The sequence below is a fragment of the Lactuca virosa genome, chromosome 5, assembly GCF_052849685.1.
Source record: "Lactuca virosa cultivar CGN04683 chromosome 5, Lactuca_virosa_CGN04683_v6, whole genome shotgun sequence".
In the NCBI taxonomy this organism is placed as follows: Eukaryota; Viridiplantae; Streptophyta; class Magnoliopsida; order Asterales; family Asteraceae; genus Lactuca; species Lactuca virosa.
The window spans coordinates 402,965,898-402,989,922 of record NC_136430.1 but is presented as its reverse complement, the minus strand read 5'-3'; the positions used below and the strand labels follow the sequence as shown (position 1 = coordinate 402,989,922).

The 24,025-nt window shown below is 34.2% G+C and overlaps 3 protein-coding genes and 1 long non-coding RNA gene across 4 annotated transcripts; 2 read left to right on the top strand and 2 right to left on the bottom strand.

Annotated features, from left to right (window-relative positions):
• Positions 1–232: 232 nt before the first annotated feature.
• LOC145111872 (10 kDa chaperonin, mitochondrial-like) lies at positions 233–1,837 on the top strand. Its single transcript, XM_079048116.1, has 3 exons — positions 233–421; positions 888–1,027; positions 1,633–1,837. The coding sequence occupies exons 1-3, from the start codon at positions 317–319 to the stop codon at positions 1,679–1,681; spliced, it is 294 nt and encodes a 97-aa protein (XP_078904242.1). The 5' UTR covers positions 233–316; the 3' UTR covers positions 1,682–1,837.
• A 619-nt stretch (positions 1,838–2,456) lies between these two features.
• On the bottom strand, positions 2,457–12,524 carry LOC145113903 (glycosyl hydrolase 5 family protein-like). The gene is made up of 4 exons (XM_079049944.1): positions 12,516–12,524; positions 5,739–6,311; positions 5,000–5,597; positions 2,457–2,896 (listed from the first exon to the last, which is right to left on the bottom strand). Exons 1-4 carry the CDS (start codon positions 12,522–12,524, stop codon positions 2,457–2,459), a joined length of 1,620 nt encoding a protein of 539 aa, XP_078906070.1.
• Positions 12,525–17,094: 4,570 nt separating this feature from the next.
• Positions 17,095–20,068, bottom strand: LOC145111252 (serine carboxypeptidase-like 45). The gene is made up of 10 exons (XM_079047549.1): positions 19,685–20,068; positions 19,503–19,604; positions 18,998–19,093; positions 18,805–18,897; positions 18,652–18,722; positions 18,281–18,565; positions 18,074–18,201; positions 17,892–17,984; positions 17,687–17,804; positions 17,095–17,583 (listed from the first exon to the last, which is right to left on the bottom strand). The coding sequence occupies exons 1-10, from the start codon at positions 19,935–19,937 to the stop codon at positions 17,386–17,388; spliced, it is 1,437 nt and encodes a 478-aa protein (XP_078903675.1). The 5' UTR covers positions 19,938–20,068; the 3' UTR covers positions 17,095–17,385.
• Positions 20,069–22,316: 2,248 nt separating this feature from the next.
• LOC145111253 (uncharacterized) lies at positions 22,317–23,400 on the top strand. Its single transcript, XR_013710225.1, has 4 exons — positions 22,317–22,427; positions 22,813–22,912; positions 23,015–23,102; positions 23,194–23,400. It is a non-coding gene; the product is annotated as an uncharacterized LOC145111253 (long non-coding RNA).
• Positions 23,401–24,025: the final 625 nt, after the last annotated feature.

The following is a 24,025-nucleotide window of genomic DNA, read 5'->3' as shown; positions in this document are numbered from 1 at the left end:
CCTTGTCCAATGTTATTATTCAGTTGTTATTTTGGAAACCACATAGACTTAGATCATGAAGTTTTGTCGTGATTGAAATCTAAAACTAAACATTAACCCCTCGAATTACAAATATGACGGTTTTTAGGAATTTTTCTAGAATTTCCTATAGTGTAGGGAAGCATTTGTAACTAGACAATAATACAAGGGTACAAATTTCAAACTTCACTATTTCTAGGTTAGAAAGTCCAAACCCTTTCGTTTCCAAAAAACCCCAGTCTTCTTTCTCCGTTTCTGGACTCTGGTTTGTTTTCAGCTTTTCGTTCTTCGATCGAAAATGGCGAAGCGTTTAATTCCTTGTTTTAACCGTGTTCTGGTTGAGAAAATAATTCCTCCATCAAAGACCAACACCGGTATTCTGCTTCCAGAAGCCTCCTCCAAGGTTACCATTTCCTCCCTTTATTTTTTAGATCTAGATCCCTTGTGCACATACATGGGCCATGGACCTGAAGATGTATGAAGATTCATGTATTTTGATGCGATTTCTAATTACACCAATCAGTGAAACCTAGACCTATTTTATGTGTTCACTCTTCCTCTGCACATGCATATTATTCCTTTATTATGTAATTGCATCTAGAGATGTCAATCTGCGCTCATTTACTTCGTTAGAAGATTACAATCAATCATTGGAACCTTCATGTTTTTCTATCACCTACTTGATTTTATTCACTTTTAAAGTAAGCGGAAAATTTACAGAAATCTCAGGGCCTTATACCTTCTTCTTAGGACGCCACGAAGATTGAAATTTGTCTTTGTGAATCTCTTTTATCAGTCAAAATTTGCTAGTTTCTGAAGTAGATTCCTTGGATTTCAATTGGTGAAATGATTATGGGTTATTGAATCAGCTAAACTCTGGTAAAGTTATTGCTGTGGGCCCTGGATCACGTGATGCAGAAGGGAAGTTGGTGCCTCTCTGTGTGAAAGAAGGTGACACTGTTTTACTAGCAGAGTATGGAGGAACAGAAGTGAAACTTGATGAAAAGAAGTAAGTATTAGTTTCTTACAATCTGAAACATTACAACCTTCCATATCTTGATTTAATACTTCTTTTTAATTAGGGTTTAGGGTTTAGGGTTCAGAGTTTAGATTGCAAGACATAGAGCTTGTGCATGTATTTTGTCATAACTCATAGTAGGTAATGAGAAATGCATATTTTTGGTTCATGATTTAGATAAAAGTGTATAGATAGATGTCTATCCATATAGAGGGCCAAAAAGTTGTTAAATAAATTGATCCATTTATGTTTGTTCAATTTGAGATGCTTCGAATGATGAATCAAGCTTCATGTTTACTTCATGAAAATTAATCAAAATTAAGCAAGATGTTTTGATATTCTTTTATTAGGGTTAAAATTGAAATAGAGCACTATACTTTTATATATTTGTTTATTACATTTAAAGCCTCCTATTTTCATTTTGTTCTATTACATCTTTTTATTTTGAAAAATCAAAAAATCCACCTAGTTATAGCAATGTCATTATGTCATAGGAATACAAAGCAATGTTCATTGGTATAATTGGGTGGTTTTATATAATATATTGTTTAAGTTGCATAATATAATATGTACTAAATTACTGGTATTAATTTCAGGTATCATTTGTATGACGATCATGATATCTTGGGAAGTTTGCATGATTAGTTTGGTTTTGTAATTCATGAGGACATTTAAGAGATTGTGTCATTTGGAAATGTACGAGTGAGATGGGTCCCAAAATTGGGGATTTGGAGAATCCGGATACACAAATTTAGTTTGCAGTTATTATTTTTTAAGAGCTATCTTCTCATTTTGGGTAAATGTTTTTTTTTTTTTTTTTTTAAAGTTTGTATTTTGACAAGTTTTTAGTAGAGGCATCCCCTTTATATTCAGCATTTAGCATATTAATTCGTTTTTATCAAACCTATTACTTAATCAACTATCAGCTACCTTATCACTTGCATAAAAATTAGATTTTCGAATAGTCTGTCAAATACAATTTTAACTGTCTTTTTTTCTTGCATATGTAGCTATTGTACTCTGAATAAAATACCTCACTAATGTTTCCTAAGCATTGATGACATGTTACTTAGAGTAGGAATAGATTAAGACAACCCAAAATGATGTCCTACTAATGTCATTTGTTAACCTAATCATTCTATTTTACAAACAAGTCATCTCACTTTAAAATGTATCTCTTAGTTATATTGAGAGTTGTGGTCATTTTGGTGGTTAATAATGGTTTATTGGTTTATATTTTGATAGGCAAAACTAGTCGAAAATTGAAAACTAAAATTTTTATTTATAAATTTATATAAAAGTATTTAACAAATAACAGTTAATATTAATTCCATAAATAAAATAAAGTAAAGTGTAGGTATTATATAACCACCTATCCAATACACCGAAAGAAAAACATACTTTAGTGTGTAAAATAACCTTAGACAAATCTATTGTTGGTGGAAACAAATTGAAACCATTGACTTTGGGGATTTGCAAGGCATCTAGAATCATTATCATCTACACAAATGCATTTCTTGCTCACAATCCTCGACGAATATTTTGGATCAAAATCCAAGCAAAGATCCACACCATTTTCATCTTTGTTTGAGATTTGGAACCTTGAGTTTTTTACCGATTGCCACGTGCTTTGTTTTGCATTGCAATCCGTGGTTAGCTTCACCGGAAGCCCGTCTCCGGCCACCGTGATACATAACGGAGTGCTTGCGAGTTGCACCGGAGTCCCATCACCGCCATGACTCCACCCGTTCAACCAAAGGCATTCATCTGCAAAGAGCTGGTCCTTGTAATCGGATCGTATACAACGTCCGGTCATTGGGTGGAACAAGAATGTGTAGTTGCTCGATCTCCATTGTGGAACTACATGAAAAAATTTGTAAAAATTAACAATCAGACAGATTATCAGTTCAACCATTATGATTTTGAATTATATAATTACTGAAGTAAAATTTGAGAGAACTCTGCGAAATATATTAATTAATCAAAAAGCTAAATACATGACTTCCTACTATCATTTTCTCCCTCTTAGATTCTATTTACAATTCTCTATTATTTAATTATATAAATTTCTTTTCTCTTAATATGAACTATAGTTTAAAAAATCTACAAATTCTTTTTATTTAATCTGTCTTATATTTAAATAACTTTGTTGTAATTATATATTTATAGATATACAAAATTATAACAAAAATAAAAATATATAAATCAATTTCTTCTATTAACTTATTAAAGCCATAAAAAAGACAAAACTTCAAAAATGGTCCCTGTGGTTTTCGAAAATATCAAGTTTAATCCCTAAGTTCAAAAAACCTCACAGATAGTCCCTGTGGTTTCAAAACTTTTAACAAATGGTCCTTTTCGCTAACTCCGTTAGTTTTTGGCAGTTAAGTGAAGGGTATTTCTGTCATTTCACTGCCACAGGGACCATTTATGAAGATTTGTCTTATTTAAAAAAAACTAATTATTTAATATTAAAGGGTCCCACCTCTCTCTCTCTCTCTCTCTCTCTCTCCCCTTGAAAGTCAACGCCCTAAATGCAGAAAAATGATAACTCTTCTTTCTTCCTGATCAAATGAGATATTGCATAATTAATTAGAGCATTTGTTTGGTTGCTCTTAAACTAAACCCAGGACGACCCATGAAATACCACATCCCCACCATTGATTCGATCAAACATCACCACCTCACCTCCTTTTTCTCTCCTACTCATGAACCTACTGTCAAGAAACGACACCACCACGAAGGGTGGTCAAAAGACATTGCTGCCTCCATTAAAGAACCAACACCGGTGGCGTTAACTACCGTGAATCACCACCATCTGCCATTGTTATTGACTAGTAACCCCCTCCGTCCCTCTCCTATTCAAATAATCAACCACCACCACCATTTCTGTTGCAAGAAAGGCCGAAAACCGCCATCCACCACCTTCACCGGAGAGAAAACCACCTACAACCACCGCCACTGCTGATTCCGACCACCAGCGAGTTCCCCCTCCTCCCCCACTCGTATCTCCGTCCAATTAAACACAGAAGAGAAGCAGCAGAAGGCCGTCGGAGCAGCCCCCTGCCGCACGCCACCGAGTTCCCTCTCCTCCCCCACTCTTGGTAAGCTCTGTGAACTCAGCCTAACCCCATCCTTGTACTTTGAATCGATTCCAGGAGAATGAGTAGACATATTTGTTTCTTGTTGATGTACAAACCCCTCTTTTGTCACTCTATTCCCAACCCCGGTCACCTTCTTGGTTCTCTTAGCCACCATCTTCATGCTTCTCACAGGCGGCTTCATGCCCTATTTGCCAAATTATATCTTCAATTTTTTTTTGGGTTTCGATGCTTACCTTGTGGGATTCCGGTTTTGCAATTTTGGATCGTTCCTAGTAGTGCTTCTTCATTGGCCGAGACCGGTTTCTTAGGATGTGATTCGGTGGACAAATATGGAGTTTTCGATTTTGGGTTTTTCTTATTTGTGGGTGTGTATGGGGAAGACGATGAGTAGAAAAAGTTGAACCCAGATGTTGTGAATTGGAAATTTCATTAAGAATCATAGATGGTAGAGTTGGGTGTGAGATCTATGGAGTGATTCGAGGGATTTCGGGGGATTTGAATGAGTGAGGTTTAGTAACATGACTGTTGCAGCTTCCATTGTTGTAGCTTCTTTTTTAGGAGAGAGAGAGAGAGAGAAAGAGAGGTGGGACCCTTTAATATTAAATAATAATAATTATTATTTTTTAAAAATAAGGCAAATCTTCATAAATGGTCATGTGGCAGTGAAATGACAGAAATACCCTTCACTTAACGGCCAAAAACTAACGGAGTTAGCGAAAAGGACAATTTGTTAAAAGTTTTGAAACCACAGGGACCATCTGTGAGGTTTTTTGAACTTCGGGATTAAACTTGATATTTTCGAAAATCACAGGGACCATTTTTGAAGTTTTGTCTAAAAAAAATCTTAATCAAAACGTACCTTGAAGAGTTTGACGCAGGAGGAACAACTTCGCGTTAAAATCAGGGTTTCTTAGCCCCTCCCAATCGTTATTAAGGAGTCCATATTGTTCATCCATATTTTGGACCCCTTGTCTAATGTAATAGCTTCCTTGCAAAGCCCATACGGCCCAATCCAAGTCCATTTCAACCAAAAAAGCCATGTAACAAGGCAAAAAAACATTGTCGCTTTGGCGTGTACCCATTAAGTTCACGCCAAACTCGGTAATAAACAACGGGGCAGGATCTGACCCTGTTGTTAAAAATGCTGCCCTATTATTTATATCACGAATAACATTACTACACATTTGGTTTAGTGGTTGACGTAGCCACCTTTGTCCCTCTGTAAACGAGTATCTGTGTGTTTCATATACTATTTTGTTTGGTAACGCACGGTCTAGGCCTAAAGGCTCAGATTTTAATGGACTGAAATCGAGGTCATAGTTTAAACCAGAGATAAGAACCAACACATTAGGGTTAGCTTTGTGGATAGTGCTAGCACCTCTACGAACCCACTGATACCAATCATTCGCATTTTGGCGAGGCCCACGTAGCTCATTCCGTAAACTCATAGCCACAACCTACAAATTTGAAGTTCTTTATCAGTCAAAAGTTAAAAAAAAACAAACTATTGGACCATATCCGATAAATCAGCAAACCATAGGGATGAAAAATGTAATTTATTGTAGAACATATGACTAAAACAAATATTTAATACTTACCATAGGAGTATTTCTATAACGTTTTCCCACGATAGATAAACCTTCTAACCATTCGTCCGGATCAAAATACTTATCTCCAAAAAATCCATTTCCATCATTGTTGGAACAACACCACATTGGTTCACTCACATGATTGTCGAGTATCACCATGACTCCATAAGATTGAATCACACCTATCACTAATGAAAAAGCATCAACCACCGTGAGAGGTAAAAATTGAGGATTATTTATCTCGAGGCCTTTAATTGCATTTGTAAGGCTTAAATCACGAAAAGTTTGTGCAACGGTTTTGTTGCTATAACGTGTAAACATATTGGTAGCCCAAGTGAGTCGAACACAATTAAACCCAAAGAAAGCAACCTGGTTTACAATGAAACCTATTGGCTTCTTGTCGAGCCCCTCTACTAACATGGGTTGTAGATGAGAAGGCCAGTTCACACACTTGAACTTGACTCGCTCACCGTTCAACTCATCAATGACCCATTTTGATTGTGTTGTCAAGGGGAGGGAATGAGAAATTGTTACTAGGGAAAAAAGTAATACAATAGAAAAAATTAAAGTTTTCATGGTTTTCTTTTATGAACTTGTTACAACACTATTTGAGAATTGAGATTATATAGTTAAAGTGGGACCACTAACAAGAAGCAATGCATGTATATTCACATAAAGAGCAAACCCATATATTGTGCTGTTTAGGTTTGGTTTAAACCAACTTTGTCCAGATCATCATCCGAAATTTGGGTTTGAATTAGGTTTTACTCGATTTTGTTCATAAAGTTGAACGTTCTAAATTTGATTTGCTTATGAATTTCATTATGGTGATAGATGATGACGAAGCCAGTAAAATTTACAAAGATAGGGGGAGAACTTAAAAAAAAAAGACGTTAGGATTTGTGAAATTTCCCTTTTAGAATGACACATAAATATCATGTCATTTCATTATGTTCCTCTAGTAAAAAATTAGATCATTCTTATATGAGTAAATTATAGGAATGATCGTTGTGATTTAAAGTAATTTACTCTTCTTATTTTGTAGGTCAAAATTCATAAAATCGTTCAATTTAATAATTTTTTGGTTTATCCAGAGTATTTTTATTATTTAACTGTGAGATTTTGATTTATTAAAAAATTCATTGCAACCGGATATAACAGTTTTCTGATAACTTTAAATTTTTAAAAAAATACTGTAACTTGTATATTTTTTTAGGTTTGACTGTCTGATATTTTTCATATAATTTAACCACAAACACTTTGAATTGTTTTGGAAAAATAGCTTTAACCACAAAAACTCATAATCCAATTTAAACAAAAATATTTTAAATTTAAAAAAATTTAAATAATAGAAACTTCATATTTTTCTATTTTTCTTTAATTTAATCACAAAAAAACTCATTTTTAATTAACCATCCTATATTTACATTCAATGCTATGTTGATTTTTAAATTATATATTTTAACTTTTGATTAGTACAAAATAATAGCCTTATATTGTAAAGTTCCATCATAAGTAAAATAGAAAATTATGCAAAATTGAGTATATATATCATGAAAAAAATAGATAAACAAAATATTAAAAATAAAATTACATAATCCTATACAAATAACATTAATAAAATTACTAATTATATGACTTGTGAATAATTAATATTAAGACGTTTGAAATGGAGAAAATTTCAGAAAAACCATTATATTTTAAATATTTGATTTGAAAATTTGTTATTTTAATTTTCCTTGCAGAAAAACAGATGGCATCTATAAATATTAAAAGAAAAAAATCATTGTTCATATACTATTAGCATATCACCGTTAAATATCAAATATTATTTTTTTTCAATAACTATTAAGTTATGTATATAATTTAATAAAACTATCAAAATATCAAACATTATTTTTTCAATAAACCATTAAGTTCTGTATATAATTCAATAAAACTACCAAATTTGGTATCGGAAAAACCATTTTGATTTATTATTATTATTATTATTATTATTATTATTATTATCATTATAAAGATAATAATATTGAAAATCTCTTGACTAAGAGTCTTCTTAGCAAACAGTCCATCATTTTCTCTTCCAACAAAATTCCATAATTCACTTTGGGGGGGGGGGGGGGGGGGGGGTTCATGAATCGTTTGATGACCAAGTTTATTTCTAGGGTTTATGTCATTTTTGGTCATTTAACTTTTGATTTTGTGCTCATTTTGTCACTTAACTCTTTTTAAGTTTTAAAAGTTCATCAAACTTTTGACTTTTTGCTCATTTAGGTGTTGTTTGTTTTTTGTAAAAAAACCTCTTCAAACCTCTTATTGCTGCGCGACGCAGCATACACACAACATTTTTGATCTCGCAGCTGTTTGTTTTTTAGAAGTCTTCAAAGTAAAAAACTTTTACGCGTGTTCTGTTTGGTGCAACACTTATAGTGCCTCTTCCAACCTCTTATTTTTCCTTTTTCTTGCTGGAATCTTGATTATATGTTGCTGAAATCTTATTTTACATTTTTTTCGTTTTTTTTGTTTATTGTTGTTATTTTTTTCGTTTTTTATATTAAATAATAATAATTTCTTGATGAAATATCATTTTTTGTGCTAAAATATCTTTATTTTTTGTTGACATATCATTACTTTTTGCTGAAATATCATAAATTATTGTTGAAATGTCATACATTATTAAATTTTCAGTAGTAAAAAACTATTTTAGGTTTATAAAATCAGTTTATTTTAATTTTTTATTATCTGCAGCAGCATGCAGATGTTAAAAAAACAAACACACTTCTTATTACAGTCTGCAACCGTTTGGTTCACCTCTTCTACTGCAAATGGTTGCAGAGGTGGTCCGCAGACTTCATGAATTTTTGCTTCAAAAAAATAAACAGCACATTAGTCACTTAACTTTTGGATTTGTGCTCATTTAGTCACCCAACTTTTAAAATTGTGCTCTATTTAGTCACTAAACTTTTAATTTTTTTTAAAAGTTTAGTGACTAAGAGGGTGTTTGTTTTTTCTCTACAGATCTGCGTGGGCTCTTTTGTCTGCGCGGCGCAGACCATGCGCAGACTTAAAGGTTTGTAGTGTGTTTGTTTTTCTGAAGTGTGCAGACATAAAAACGTCTGCGCGAGGTCTTCTGTCACACCCCCAAACCAAGGATGGCGGAAACGTCCGGGGGTGGAGGACTTCATGTATAGTATCACAACAACGAGTATAATAGTGCTCAAAGTAAATACAACCATCATAAATATAATTGAAAAAGTTACACCATAGTATGTGTTTACATGTTTCAAATCAATTACACTATGATGACAAAATGAAATGTTTGACGATTTAACATCCCATCCTCAAAAGCTGTTGATTTCCTGTTTCTCTGATTTCCTGAGAATACAAGTAGTTTTGAAAGAGTGTCAACAATTAAGTTGGTGAGTTCATAAGAGTTTTATTTGAGAAAGAAGCCGTTTTCCTTGTAAAAGCGATAGAGTATGATCTCGGAAAATTCACTATTTTCTTTATTGAGTGTGAAATGAACGCTCCCATGTTATGCAATAATGTACCCTAGAAAGACCCGTAGATTCCTTCTATGATCACCCAGTGTATATAAGTTATATAAAATTTAAGTTAAATAAACCGTCGAATATAATGGGTCTGCCCTAGGTCCACAACCAAACAATGAACAGGAAGTAAGGCGGGCCCACCAATTCTAAGTTGATTGCGACTAAATTCTTATATTACTCTAACATGTACACTTAGCAATTATAGCTGAAGTCTAACAATTCTAGATGAAACGTAGTTTTAATATCATGAAATCCATTTAGTGTAAACCTGATACTTTATAATGTATATTTCAAGAAAAATCCCTTATTTTCCTTATAAAAAGTTATGTAGCCTTAAATACCAAGACCGAGAATATGTGTGTGTTTTGTACTTATACTGTTTATAATAGTGATGTGTTTTCAAAGAAAATCCAATATTTTCCTTATAAAAGTCATTTAGTCTTAAATCCCAAGACCGAGAATATGTGTGTGTTTTGTACTTATACTGTTTATAATAGTGATGTGTTTTCAAAGAAAATCCAATATTTTCCTTATAAAAGTCATGTAGTCTTAAATCCTAAGACCGAGAATATGTGCGGTTTTAGATAAATAAAACCCCTTTTTAAAATAGAATTTACCCGTAAACTTGAAAGATTGTTAACTCCCTATGTGAGTCGTTATAACCATACTACAACGAGAAATAACCTGCAACAACGTTTTCCAGACGTTAAGATCCTATGACTCTTGTCACCCGTAGACCTGCAGGTCCGGCTGTAGCTAGCAGCGAGGTGTGGGGTGTCAATCCCAATATAGATCTGTAAACAATTATCACGCTCTCCCTACAAGAGACTCTGGTTATAACTTACAGGAATTTGAACCCGTACTCTAAGAGTACGATGGAAGAACTGTCTCACAACTTACGTTAACTAGTTTACATAGTGTTTGAGTATAGAACCTCTTCCGCGGTGGAAGTGAAATCACCTTTTATGAAATAAATTAGTGATATGAAATCCATAAACTATTACTATTATAGTTGATCGTGTAGTATATGAAAAACCCATTTGTTTTGAGTGTAAAACCTTTTTCATGTAGTGTGCTTTTATCGTAAAATCCATAAACTATACTTATTGTAGTTTATTATATGTGTTCGAAATGAATGAAAACCTTATCAAGAATGACTAATTTTTGTTTATGATGATAAACTAACAAGAAATACATTCAACATTTAGAAACTTATTGTTATGCACTTTGCTCAACATACTACAAAGTGTTGTTAATATTGTAAACTATGTAAGTAGTCTTTAACTTATCTGCACTGTTTTAGAAAAATCATACGAAGTCGAAAACTGAATCCGTAAACTCTGAGAGTTTAGAAAATGTGTCTAGTTTATTAATAATTTTTATTATGATATTTAGAAGTCCCTAACTTGTGTGAAAATGTTCATATTCACAGACTGGTCCGAATTCGTTTCTGAAATGATAGGCAGTTTTGTAAAAATCTCCATAAATTGTAGAAAAATCGTATGGAGATGTGCAAGTAGTCATTTTAAAGGTATGAACCTGAACTATTTGCATATTAAACAGTTTTGAAAGATATTAAGTCTAAGTTGGTCAAAACAGTCCGTGAATAGGACTCAACTTTTCTGATGAAAGCTGTTGTTTGATTTTAGTTAAGTTTTTGGTATTTTAACTTGTATCCCCCCCCCCCCCTAAAACTTGAAGAAAACATGAAAATGTAGGGGTATGAACTCACCTTGAGTGATTTCAGTATATGGATGATGAAGAAAAGGAGTTTCCAAGTCAAGAACACTTGGGAGATGCTTGAAGATTTGAAGGTTCTATGAACAAATATGATGATATTTGTGTAAGGAATCCATGTTTTGTGTGAAAGGATGTAAGATAATCAAGTGTAGGATGGAAATACTTACCCAAAAGTGAGTGAGAAGCTCAATCACAGCCTTGGAGTCTCGAGTTTGAGAGAGAGAGAAAGTGAGAGAAGTGTGTTTGTTCTTCTTTGAGAAAGAGTGAATAAAGTGGGAGGAGAGATAATAACTTCCAGCCTTTAATCAAGTTTATGAGTTGGAGAAAGAGGGTGAAAGGACAAATAGTTGACTAGGTATGGGTGAATAGTGACTGAGTATGGTCTTGGAGTGGGTGTAGAGGGTTGCTTGTGTCATGACTCAAAGGTAAAGTCAACACTCCACCTCTAAGCCATACCCACTAGATTTTATTCCTAAATAAAGATTTCCCTAAAAATGTGTTTAAATTATGAATATATAGGGTCTTATATGTCAAAATAAGAGTTTGGGTGAAAATCCCACGTTAAAATAATGAAAAACAGGCTTAAAACGGAGTCGTGGTCGAAAACCGGGTGAAATATGGAAATCTGCGAAGTTCCTCGGATTGGGCCGAAGTTCGGGTCCCCAGCAGTCATGGACCGAAGGCAATAGAGCGAAATGGACCGAAGGCGAAATAGGCCAAAGGCGAAATGACCAGAAAGCGAAATGGGCCGAAAGGAGGTTCGGTCCGAAGGGGGAGGTTCGGGTTCGGTCCAATACAGGTTCGGTCCTTCAGCAATTCGGTCCAGCAGGTTTCGGTTCTAATAGGGAAGGCTTCGGTTCTAGGAGGGACTTCGGTCCTATAAGGCTGTTTTTCATAAGAACTTCCCGTTTTGAGCGGTTTTTCACCAAGTCAAGTGTCGGGATGACCCGAATGATTCTAAAAAGTTAAAAGAGATTTTGGGAGAGATTTGGGAGAGATTTTAGATAGAGAGAGATAGAGTGAAAGAGGTTGAGAGAGACTATGTTTGTGACCTTTTTGGGTGTTTGTCTTCGTAACATAAGGTTCTTACACTCTGTTAAGCCTCGTTATGAATGTTATACGCCCCCGAGGGGTATGGAATAATGTTTTATCGAGTAGTTTCTTCACTTGCCCTGATTAGGGTTTAGAATTTCCCAACACATGAAAACTCTAAGTGATACTTTGTATTAAGATTGCGAGTAGTACAATAGGAAACATAATGGAAACCCTAATATACAAGGGTTAAATGAGTTGACCAGTTTGACTTGTTGACTTTATTTGACTTTGACTTGACTCGAAATTGACGGTTGTCACATCTTCACCACACAGACTTGGGCTAACCTCTTCTAAAGTCTGCGAGTGTTTTAAACCTAAAAAAAAAGAACGCGTCCTTCTTTTCTATCCGCCTCCTTCGTCAAACTTCCCACCTAGTCCATATTTCTCCACCCGACAGAACCTTCTCCATCTTCAATCCGGTCGACCATCACCTCCGATCAGCACGCCCGTCGCCGCCCTCCTCTTCGATCCAAGGCGTCCAACGACCCGGCGACATCTCGACCAGTCGACAGCCGCGATCTAGGCCACCAACGAACATGTTTCGTTAGAACCCTTACGTTTTTTTTTCGGTTCCAACATGAAATTGAACATTAATCTTGCTGGGAAAACTCTTTAATGCACTGAAAATCTTGTTTCTTGCTTCAATTTCTTGTTAACTGTTTCTTGCTTCAAATTCTTGTTTCTTGCTTCAATTTCTTGTTAACTGTTTCTTGCTTCAAATTCTTGTTTCTTGCTTCAATTTCTTGTTAACTATTATTGCTGGGAAAACTCTTTATAGCCTATTTTGCTTTTGCTAAAGATCAATAATTATGAAAATTAAGATTAAACCAATGGAAAGAAAGTCTTGCCTTTTCTTTTCATGTTTATGTTCAGGTCATCAAAATATTCACAAGGTTTACACCAAGCCATTTACTGGAATAATTTTAATTTAGAAATGACCCTACAAAGGAATATAATATTGTATACATAAACAAGTTGATAACGATCAAGTCTTTAAATATAATATATTAACACTGCTGCCTTGTTTATAGACAAAGGACATTAAAATTATTTTTGGAAAATCACACTTTAATCTAAAAATTCATAAGGCCAAAAGGTTGAAAATAGTAGAAATAATGTTGTGAATGTTGTGAATGTTGTGCTGAAAATGTGAAATAATGATGTGAATGTTTTGATTTTGCTGAAAATACTCTTTAGTATCTCGAATTGTTGTTGAATGTTACTTGTTGATTGTTTATTGTTATTTGGTTTTGAAAATACTCTTTATTGTTTCAAATCGTTATTTTTTTGTTGGAATGTGTATGATATGCAATACCTTATGAAATCATATTTCTCAATTTGTGAATGCTACAATACCTTATAAAATTATTATTGTCTATGATATATTGCTTATTAGAAATGGGAGAAAAACAACAATGGACCAATGAGCATTTAAAATGCTTATTGGATACTTGTATTGAAGAAGTAGAGAGTGTAGGTAGAAAAGGATTGAGTTTGCAGAAAGACTCATGGATAAGGCTTGGAAGAGTTCTTAAGGAGAAATTTGGGTTTGAGTTGAATCAAAAACAAATGAAAAACGCATATGACAATCTGAAAGCCAAATACACAGGATGAGTGTATTTAAAAAACAAAACTGATAATATATACAACTCTCTAACAAACACTTTTACCTTAACAGCCGAGGAGTGTGATGATTTTAAAAAGGTATATATATATATATATATATATATATATATATATATATATATATATATATATATACATATTAAACATTTACGTTTGAAGTTGCCAAATATTCTTATACTATTTTTTGTTACATTTGGGTTTAGGGGCATCCGAAGGCTGCTTCATTGAGAACAATTCCACTGCCTTTTCCAGATCTTTGTGCACGTCTTTTTGATGGAAATAGTGCCACTGGTAATTTTAGGAGTTACTCAACCCAATCATCTTCGGTAGCTGGAGCATCCTCTTGTCGTGTTCCACCACTTCAGATTACCGCCACCCCTTTTCAAGGAATAGATGATGATGGTGATGACACTTCCCACCATGAGCCACCACCTTCTGCTGCTTCACCTTCTGCAGCTTCACCTTCTGCTGCTTCACCATATACTACTTCACCATCTGGTAACCCCAACAAAAGGGCTAAACCCTCAACTCCTATACCTCCTAGTGCCTCACCGTCTGCTTCTTCACCTAATGGAACTTCTATTACTTGTGACGATTTAGCATTAGAAATGAAAAAAGCTCTACAAAGTTTGACTAAAGGGTATACAATCCCTGAATGTTTAGAGAAGTTAGAGGTGCTTCAGTTAGGCCCTACAGATCCTTTACGGTTTGTTGCATATCATATTTTTGGAGGGACCATGAATATGAGAGAGATGTGGATGCATTTGCCCGATGTTCCCGAGATATTACGAGGATGGCTTGAGATGACGGGTACAAGTTTAGGAGTTTTGAAGGATGGAAAGATTGTCCGCTGATTTTTCTAGTGTTGAAACTATTTGTTAGGTCTTTTTTGCCTTTGTTGGAACTATTTTGTTAGGTCTTTTTGCTTTTGTTGGAACTATGTTTTGTTATATTGCTACTTGGAATATGGTTTATCTAATGTTTTTTTGGTACTTGAAATATGATTAATGTAATGTTAATTTGCTACTTCAAATATGCTTTATGTAATGTTTTTTTGCTACTTGAAATATGGTTTATGTAATGTTTTTTTTGCTACTTGAAATATGATTAATGTAATGTTTTTTAAAGTTCTACTTTGTTGATTTTAGGTTCATAATGGATCACGATCAAAAGTTACTTCTCGTAATTCTTATGAACCTGTACATCCGTTATTTTTGGAAGAGGGGTGTGAAACGATTGCGGGATAATGATTCGGAAATGACGGGACATGAATACACATTGGAGTTGTTACATCGTAATCGTTTACAATGTGTTGAAGTACTACGCATGTCCCGTGACTCTTTTGTGCGACTATGTGCTCATTTTAGAGCAAATTACTCATTAAAGGACAGTAAACATGTATCGGTTGAGGAAAAGATGGCTATGTTTTTGATGATGATCGGCCATAATCAACGTTACGTGATTATCAAGCGGAGATTTCAACACTCGAAGCAAACAATTCATAAATTTTTTTATGAAGTGTTGGAAAAAATGATGCTTTTCGCACACGATGTTATAGTACCAACTTCTTTTAATCCGAATCCAAACATTCCAGGACATAATAGGAGGCTACAACGAGTTTTCAAAGGGGCGGTTGGTGCACTTGATGGCACTTTGATACATGCTGTTGTCCCTGCTAAGAAACAAGACTTATATAGAAGTAGAGGAAAGGGAGATTGCTACCAAAACGTATTGGCAATTTGTGACTTCAATATGATTTTTACATTTGTTTTGGCCGGGTGGGAAGGGGTAGCGCATGACTCTAGAATATTATCAGAAGCAATAACCGATCCACAAGCATCATTCCCGTTTCCACCACCCGGTAAGTTTTTGTTTTTTTTAAATACTCTTATCTTAGTTTGAAAATTGATTAGTGTTTTGCATTTTTTACAGACAAGTATTATCTTTGTGATGCCGCATATGCACACACTCGGGGATTTATGGCCCCTTATCGTAATGTGAGGTATTGCTTTGGAGATTTTCGTCAAAGACGTGCATTGACCAATAAGGAAAAATTTAACCATGGACATGCAAAACTTCGGAATGTCATTGAACGTGCTTTTGGTGTTTTGAAAGCACGCTTCCCTATATTGAAGAGGATGGCACCATTCCCGTTTGTGACACAAAGAAACATTGTCATGACATGTTTCACGCTTCATAATTTTATAAGGAGAGAATGACTGATTGATGAGTATTTCGCACGATACGATGAACCCAATGTCTCGTTTCGAAATAACAATATGGCCGTTGATGATGATGAAGACGGGATTCCAACACATGGTACTGCAGCAGACCGTGAATATATGACTAAGTTACGGGATGAAATTGATGATCAGTTGATGCACAATATAGATTGAATTGTTTTAAATGAAATTGTTTTTGTAAAACCAACTTTTTTTATTGTATGACCAATTTAGTTGCATGAATTTTATTTTCAATGTTATTAGACTATTATTATTAAAATTTTGGTGTTGAAAAATCATTTTAAGTTTGTAAAATCATTTTATTTAAAATTCAGTTTATTTCAGCAGCCTGCAGACGTTAAAAAACAAAGTCTTCTTATTGCAGACTGCAGACGTTTTGTCCACCTCTTCTGCTGTAGAGGCTTGCAGATGTGGTCCGCAGACTGCAGACATTTTGGCTTCAGAAAAACAAACAACACCTAAATGAGCACAAATCCAAAAGTTAAGTGACCAAACCAAAAGTTAAGTGGTTAAATGAGCGTAAAGCCAAAAGTTTGATAACCTTTTAAAACTTAAAAAAAGTTAAGTGACCAAATGAACACAAAACCAAAAGTTAAGTGACAAAAAATGACTTAAACCCTTATTTCTATTCCGATGGGGTTATCTACATAAATAACATCAAAAACACTCATCCAAAATGTCAATAAGTATTTTAGGAATTCTAAGTGTTTATGATAAGATTCTTAAGGCTAAGGCTAGACTAATATCGGTGGCTTGTCGCTTTTAAAATTTATATAGTAATTAATGAGTGGTGGAAATAAATTAATTACCGGAGCTTCGGGTAAGAAAACAACAATAATATGAAATCAAACAAATAATTACATGCTAAGAAATATAACACCAATGAAATTAGTAATTATATGACTTGAATATTTAAAAAATGACGATTTATACACTATGCTTACAGTTTATCCATATCTAAATATAATGTATATTTTTTATATTTACGATATAATATCTAAACTATTCTAAAAGTTCATTTTATTAAATAAAATTAAAATTTTATTTTGTCTATTTTGATACTTATGTTATCTATCAAATGTCAAATTACTATCTCAATAATAACTTAAGTATTATAAATAAGTAAAATATCATCAATAATAACATAGTAGTTACGGACACATAAGAATCGATATGAAATCCATCCTTTCGGAGCTCCTATCATATTTGTTCTCAACCACTCAAATCCCCCAAAACGAAAGGTTCATGACTCCTAAATTCCTCAAATTACCCGACAAACAAACTTCCATTAAGCCTCATTCAAGACGCATGTCACAAAACATCCGTTACACTTTATTTAATTATTCCTTAAAACCCAAAGGGTCAAAGAGACATGTGAAACTGGTTTTCATCACCCTAATTTCACAATACACGGTTTACTGTATTAACAAGATCACCCTTTTTATTGATTTCATTTGCTTGTGGCAACGGTTTTCCACCCAAAAACCCTTTGAACAAAGCAAGTGATCGCTCCGGTTGAGAAAATGGAGCTTCATGCGCTGCCCCTCTTATCGTTGCAAAAGATAAAACATCACCATATACTTGTATCCATCCACCAACCTACAAAAAATAAATTTAACTTAATTAAATAAAAAAACACATAGAAATAAATAAATGTAAACAAATTTATAAAAAAAAGTTGGAATTAAAGTATTAAACTAACCTGGTTGCCATTGAACCATGCCCTGTAAGGCAAAGTTGTGTTCAACCGTAATTCCTTAGCCAAACTGTTCACCACTACTCGGGTCCCGGTTAAAGGTAGGACCGAATCTTGATCACCACTGAAAGAATTAATTTAATGAAAAAATTATAGCAGTGAAAATTGTTTTGTATCTGTAAAAAAAATAAAAATAAATATATTTACTCGCCTGTAAACAAAAACCCTAATACCAGACTTGAGTAGGGAAGTCAACACAGGAGTCATTGGTATCTCTAAATTGTGCATGTCATAGTTCAAAACCCTGTTATTTACAAAAAAATAATAATATCATTAATATATAATTAACACGGAATTTTTAATTAATATATAAACTCGAGATTCGTGTATTACTCGCTACACGGGCCCCACTGGCTGACACCCATGAGCCGAGCATGTAAAGCGGTTTGAACATCTTTTCGGTTCAAGTACTCGATCGTTTCATCCTCCACACAAACATCTATCTTTGTCTCTGTACCTTGCTGTCATGTAACAACAGTCAGGAGGGTATTTATGTCTTTTACACAGATGAGAGAGAAAAAAAAAGTTGGTTAAGCTTACGAAGTTATTGAGGAGAACTTGTGATTGGGAGAAAACATTTGATAAACAAACGTCGAGAGTGATGTCATAAGAGTTAATGAATCGACCGACTTCTCTTGAAGCTTGATTTGAGACTTGAGAGCATTTAGGGGTCATAGACTTGTATTGGGCTTGTCTTCTTATGGTTGAGTAGTTACAAACTTTATTGAATAAGTCATATGTAGCATCCGATATTAAACCATGAGACCAGAGATACTCCCCTCTTGAATTAAAATCCGTATCAAATTCCAATAGTGGGTTACCGATCTACACAAAAAATGATAAGCTAGTTAACGGTCTGAACGAGAATAAATGACCATTTTACCCTTGGATTTATCATTTATTTTACTCACTGCGATTCCCTTGAGATTGATCTTGGCTTTCGACTTAACTATGAGATTTGCAAGTTGAGGAACATAGTGTCCTGTAGTAGACAATGAGTGTTAAGACTTAAGACAATTATTCTGATTTGAAAAGCTTTTTAAAGTTCTTACATATATTATTACCTGCATAACTTTCGCCTGTGATGTAAAAGTCTCTATTCTTGTACTCTGGAAAGTTTTCAAACCATTTCTCTAGAAAATCAAGATTGTCACGAGCTGAAATGATGAAATATCATTAGAAACAGTTTGTTCATAGTTATAGTATAAAATAATATAGAATCATATGTACACTCTGGAAAAGAAGTAAATTAAGAACCTGTAATGACATCATTCACTGATAAATAAAAGGACTTATCAACAGAATAAGAGAATCCCACTCCTGCTGGTGATTCCAAGTACAACATATTTGCCTCTGTCAAAACATCAAGGAATTCCCAAAATTATTTCCTCAAAATATGTATAATTAATACAAGCTTTCATCTAAGATATCCATGGATGTTTATAAAACACAGAAAATTTGTTAATTGAAAATAATACTTCATCCATCCTCAGCCATTCATGACATAATTTGCCCAATTTGACACAAATTGATAGTAATAATTCAAATTCAAAGCTGTATTTTAGATACATGGAAAGCGTAGTTGTTGCAGGCCATTGGTAATCTATCATGAGAGATTCATTATGATATACGAATCATCATGAGTATCAATCAATGTTTTAGGGCAAATCTATAACTTCATTTAATGCTGCAATTAATACTCTCAACATTAAATATACAGTTATTGCAGAATTCTCTCAACTTAAATGCAGATTCTGTATACCTTTATTCCAGCTATATTCATTTTTAACCAAAACACTACCACTTGGTTTAAAAGGACCATGCTCGACAAAAGCCCCTTCTCCAACAGACGAACAACCAGGTCCTGCAAAAAATTGAAACCAAAAGCTTCACGCGTTATCGTTATGCATAAGGTTTGGAGTGAAGAAATATAGCGAGAATTACCTCCATTTAACCAAAGCACAAGCGGTTTGGAAGATGAGTTGGATTCAGCTTCAACAAAGTAGTAAAACAAAGATCTCGGTTTTGCTTCATCGAGGGAGATGTAGCCTGCAAATTGCTTGAATGTCACCGGCGGTTGGCCTGGTAATTTCACTATCTCATCGGCGGCTGGTATGGAATTAACGCCGTTGAGACATGTATGCATTAAAATGATCCCAAACAGTAACTTTGCAGAGAGTATCCATGGCTCAGACATGATTTTGACAGTGAGAGAATTATAGCTGCTTTGAGAAGGTCAACTTAAATCTGATATGACGTACAATCGTCAATATTGGATGCTTTACAAGTTTTGAATTCCATGAGACCTTTGTTTTTTCTTTTTTACTTTTGGACAAAGAATTTCCTTTAAAAGGCTGGACCATCCTTCCAATACACGTGAATCGAGCAAATTTAACATTTTTGAAATTATAGTTTTGGTCCAATTGGTTTATCTAAGGTTTAAGTCCAATTAGTTAAAAATTGATGACACTTTTTTCATGGTTTTTAAAAGTTGTATGTATGATTATAAAATAACCGTCATACATAATAATAATTATTATTAGTTTTTTTATTTACATTATTGATAACCTCATGAACTATTTTTTTGTAAAATTTTGAAAAAAAAACCCTAAAGCTTTTAGCAAGCTTCAAAATTTCTTTTTCTCTCCCTTCTTGGCATCTCCAATTCGCCTTGCCGATCCGCATCCTCTTAACTCTAGCTAATGTCAAGGGCTCAAGGCTCTCATGCGGTCTCCACCACGTAAAATAAAATTCTTTACAAAATGATACCAGTATTCATATATTTTTTTGATTTTAATTTTATATAAACTTTTGGATGAGGTTTGGTTGGATTGAATTGTTAATAAGTGTAAGAAGTTGAGTTAAATTGAGTTGTGTACATGTAAGATAGATAAATTATTTAATTATTTTTCTAATAAGTAATTGGGTTGAATTTGGTTGTTATGAGAGTAGTGTAATGGGACCTAACTATTTTATCGCTATGTTTTGGTTTTTTAATTTGTCTTTCCATCTATACTTTTGATTACGTTAGATTTCTCCTTCGTATTTAACAATATTATTTTATTTGTAAGATAGAATTTTCAATTTGGTTTTAGTTTTAGGTTATATTTTAGTTCGGTGGTGGTGATGATATCTGTAGCGGCGGTGGTAATCGGTGATGTTAATGGTGGTGATCAGTGGTGGAGGTGGGGTCGGTGGCATCAATGGTGGAGTCGGCGACGATAGTCAACGACGACGAGTAGAGTAGTGATGGTAGTCGATGGTTGTTGATGGAGGCTAGCAGAGTAATGACATGTTTGAGGAATGAGGGTTGTGGGTATGGTTCATTTTATTTAAATTAGAAAATATATATAATAAGAAAAAAAACAAAAACAAAAACAATCTCATCATTTCATATGTAGCTAACAGAGGGCATTAACAGTCATAGTTGCAGGAACGCATGTCCAACTTTTGGAAACCATAAGGACGAACTGTATTAATTTTTAAAAACATGGACTTAAACTGAAATTGGTGTAAACCACATAAACCAAAATTGTTATTTAATTTTTTTATTAACCATTCATTATACAAACAACGTGATGCTAAGTTGACACATATGGCCATACAAAAACACCCACTCTTGGTGTGGTGATGATACAAAGACTTTTTGTATCGTCGCATCCACCACTCCTTATCACACCATTGTTTATGGTTTACCCATGGTGATAATAAACATGGTGACAAATTCAGTCCCTACTACCTGAAAAGACCAAATTACCCTCACATTAACGGACAAAAAGCAACCAACATGCTACTTTACTTTACAAAGCAATACCTTCCGACCCCGGCAACGCCGGGGAATCTTTTCTAGTATATATTAAAGTTGTTCACCAACATGAATAGTGAACTGGCCAAGTTTTTGGCAAAAATGGTCCTTGTGTCGATTTGGGGCATATTTTGACATTACGTATATTCTTTGTCTATACGTGTTAGCAATCTGCCACGTCTTTATCTTCCCCACTGTATTGCGTCTACACGTGTTGACGACAGATCGATATGTTCTGGATTCTTCTCATATTTCTGCTTCATACTTTTCTCGCCATTAACCACACATGATCGAAACTCCACTTGGCTTCCACCGTTTCTTTTCCCCAATCATATTACTCCACTATGTCTTATCTAAACCGATTCGTGTCCCCTCTAACGTCTCACACCTGCTACTCCAAACCACCATCGCTTTATCCACTTTATTTCGACAGCGAAGCAGCAAGCACCAAGAACGCATTCCGCCGCTGCTGGTGTTGGTGGTGCGGCGACGTGGGTTGCTGGTGGCGGTGACTGGAGGCGTTGTGGTCTTCAGGTGTCGCAAATCGATTGCTTCGTGGCAGTTCTATTCCATCGCTACGAGTTCCGATCAATTTAGTCCAGGTAACGTCGCTCACCACCATGGTCCAACCCACCGTCGCTCTCCAGCACCGATTGTCCCTACAGGTCAGTTGACGTCTCTGATTTTCCTCTTATTCTTCTTTCTTTCTCCCTCTCTGCTCTAATTCAGTAAAATTGGGTAACTAGGTGATTCTCCCAAGAACTCATGGTGTGCGAATATAGCTTCATCTTCTGATTTCCTTATTCCATTCCTTCACTGATCGAGCCTTGATTGCTTCGTCGATGACTACAACCCAGAAATCAGTTTATTTTGTTATTTAGGGTAAAGTTTTTGTATGATTGTTAAAACGATGATAGGAGGGAGCAATAACTACCTAAAAAAATTGTTCTTCAACTGCTAAAGAAGCATCAGACCTCTTTTTTTCATATTTGATTTCGTTGGTTTTTTGATTCTCCATTCTAAAGCTCAGTAAAGCCTCAACTGAATTATGCCCACCAACTGTTTGTCAAAATGCCAAACAGAGATTTTTGGTCTGTTACATCATTGCTTGCACATATGGTCAATGTAACTTCACCAGATCTCTGTAACTTGTGATTGAGGACAAATGCTTTTCTTGATTCAAATTATTGTTGTGTTAAATCATGGATTGATCCTAATGTTTTTCCCCTTTTTTTCTTTTATATTGAATTATTGAATATTTCTGCAGACACTTGAAATGCTAGAGAAGAAAGAAAAAGTGCTTCTGAAGAAAGTTGGTGTAAAGGTTGAACAGAGAAAGGAGTTCACTAGAGCGAAAAACAAAAGGGGTATTAATATTTAACCTTATTATTCTGTGCACTCTTAATCTCTTATTGTTTGCAAAGTCAATTTATTCTAAATATGTTGTTTCTCATTATGGAATTATTCAGCTGCAATACAGAGTGTTTGAAGCGAAAAGTATTTTATGAACAACAAATTCAATAGCTTTGCAATTTTCAATTCCGTGTTCATGATCAGGTGCCTTTAAATTTTTGTATCATTATTAAATTTACTGTTGAAATAAGAACTTAGCCTCAGGTACTTACATGAATGTTGTGCCTTTGTTCAGGCTAATTGTTTGGTTCGATAATGTCAATGGAGATTTCAAGGTGTTCGCCCTCTATTGTCAGGTTTACATTTTTACTGTTTGCTGATGCAACTTTTACTCATAAATATTTATTTATTACCTTTTTGTATGCATTGAATGCAGCTTTAGTTTTTAGCATGTTCATGGAATGGGCCCTCTTTATTTTTATTTGTATGTGTTTTATATATTTTGCAGTCATTTAGTTTTTCTTAGAATTGCAATTGATAATGATATACCATACATACTACACAAAAATTGTTTTCAGTTGACCTGTTTATTATGATTCCAAATAAATTTTGGCTAATTGATTTCATTTGTTTTCGACATTTTGGTATGAAATGGTAAAAGCTGCCAATTAAAAACTTACATCAGGTTAGTCACTTTATTTATTTGATTGGTCAAAATATCTATTTTTATTTATTTATATATTATTGGTAAAATTTCTCACTTTTGATTTTTTTTTTTCCGAGTAGCAGATTCAAAAAGCCTCTTGATCAACATCTATTGCAAGTTTATTTACCAAGAAATTTATCATCAGTTTTGGTTTGTTTGCAGAATTTTTGTTCCAAAATTCATGGTTCCAAGAAGAAGATGAATCAATCGAGTTCCATTTTGGCATGGATATATGTCAACTTTCAGGTCGGGATTTTCACGATGGAGGTTTCAAGTTTCATCATTATATATAACATTTCCCTCAAAATGGGAATGGAATGGATTAAAAGGTAAAAGTTTCCTGTAAATGACTGGAATGCCCTGTCACTAGAAAAACAAAATTACAAAAAATGACCAAGACTTTGAGTTTTGTCGGCTTTTG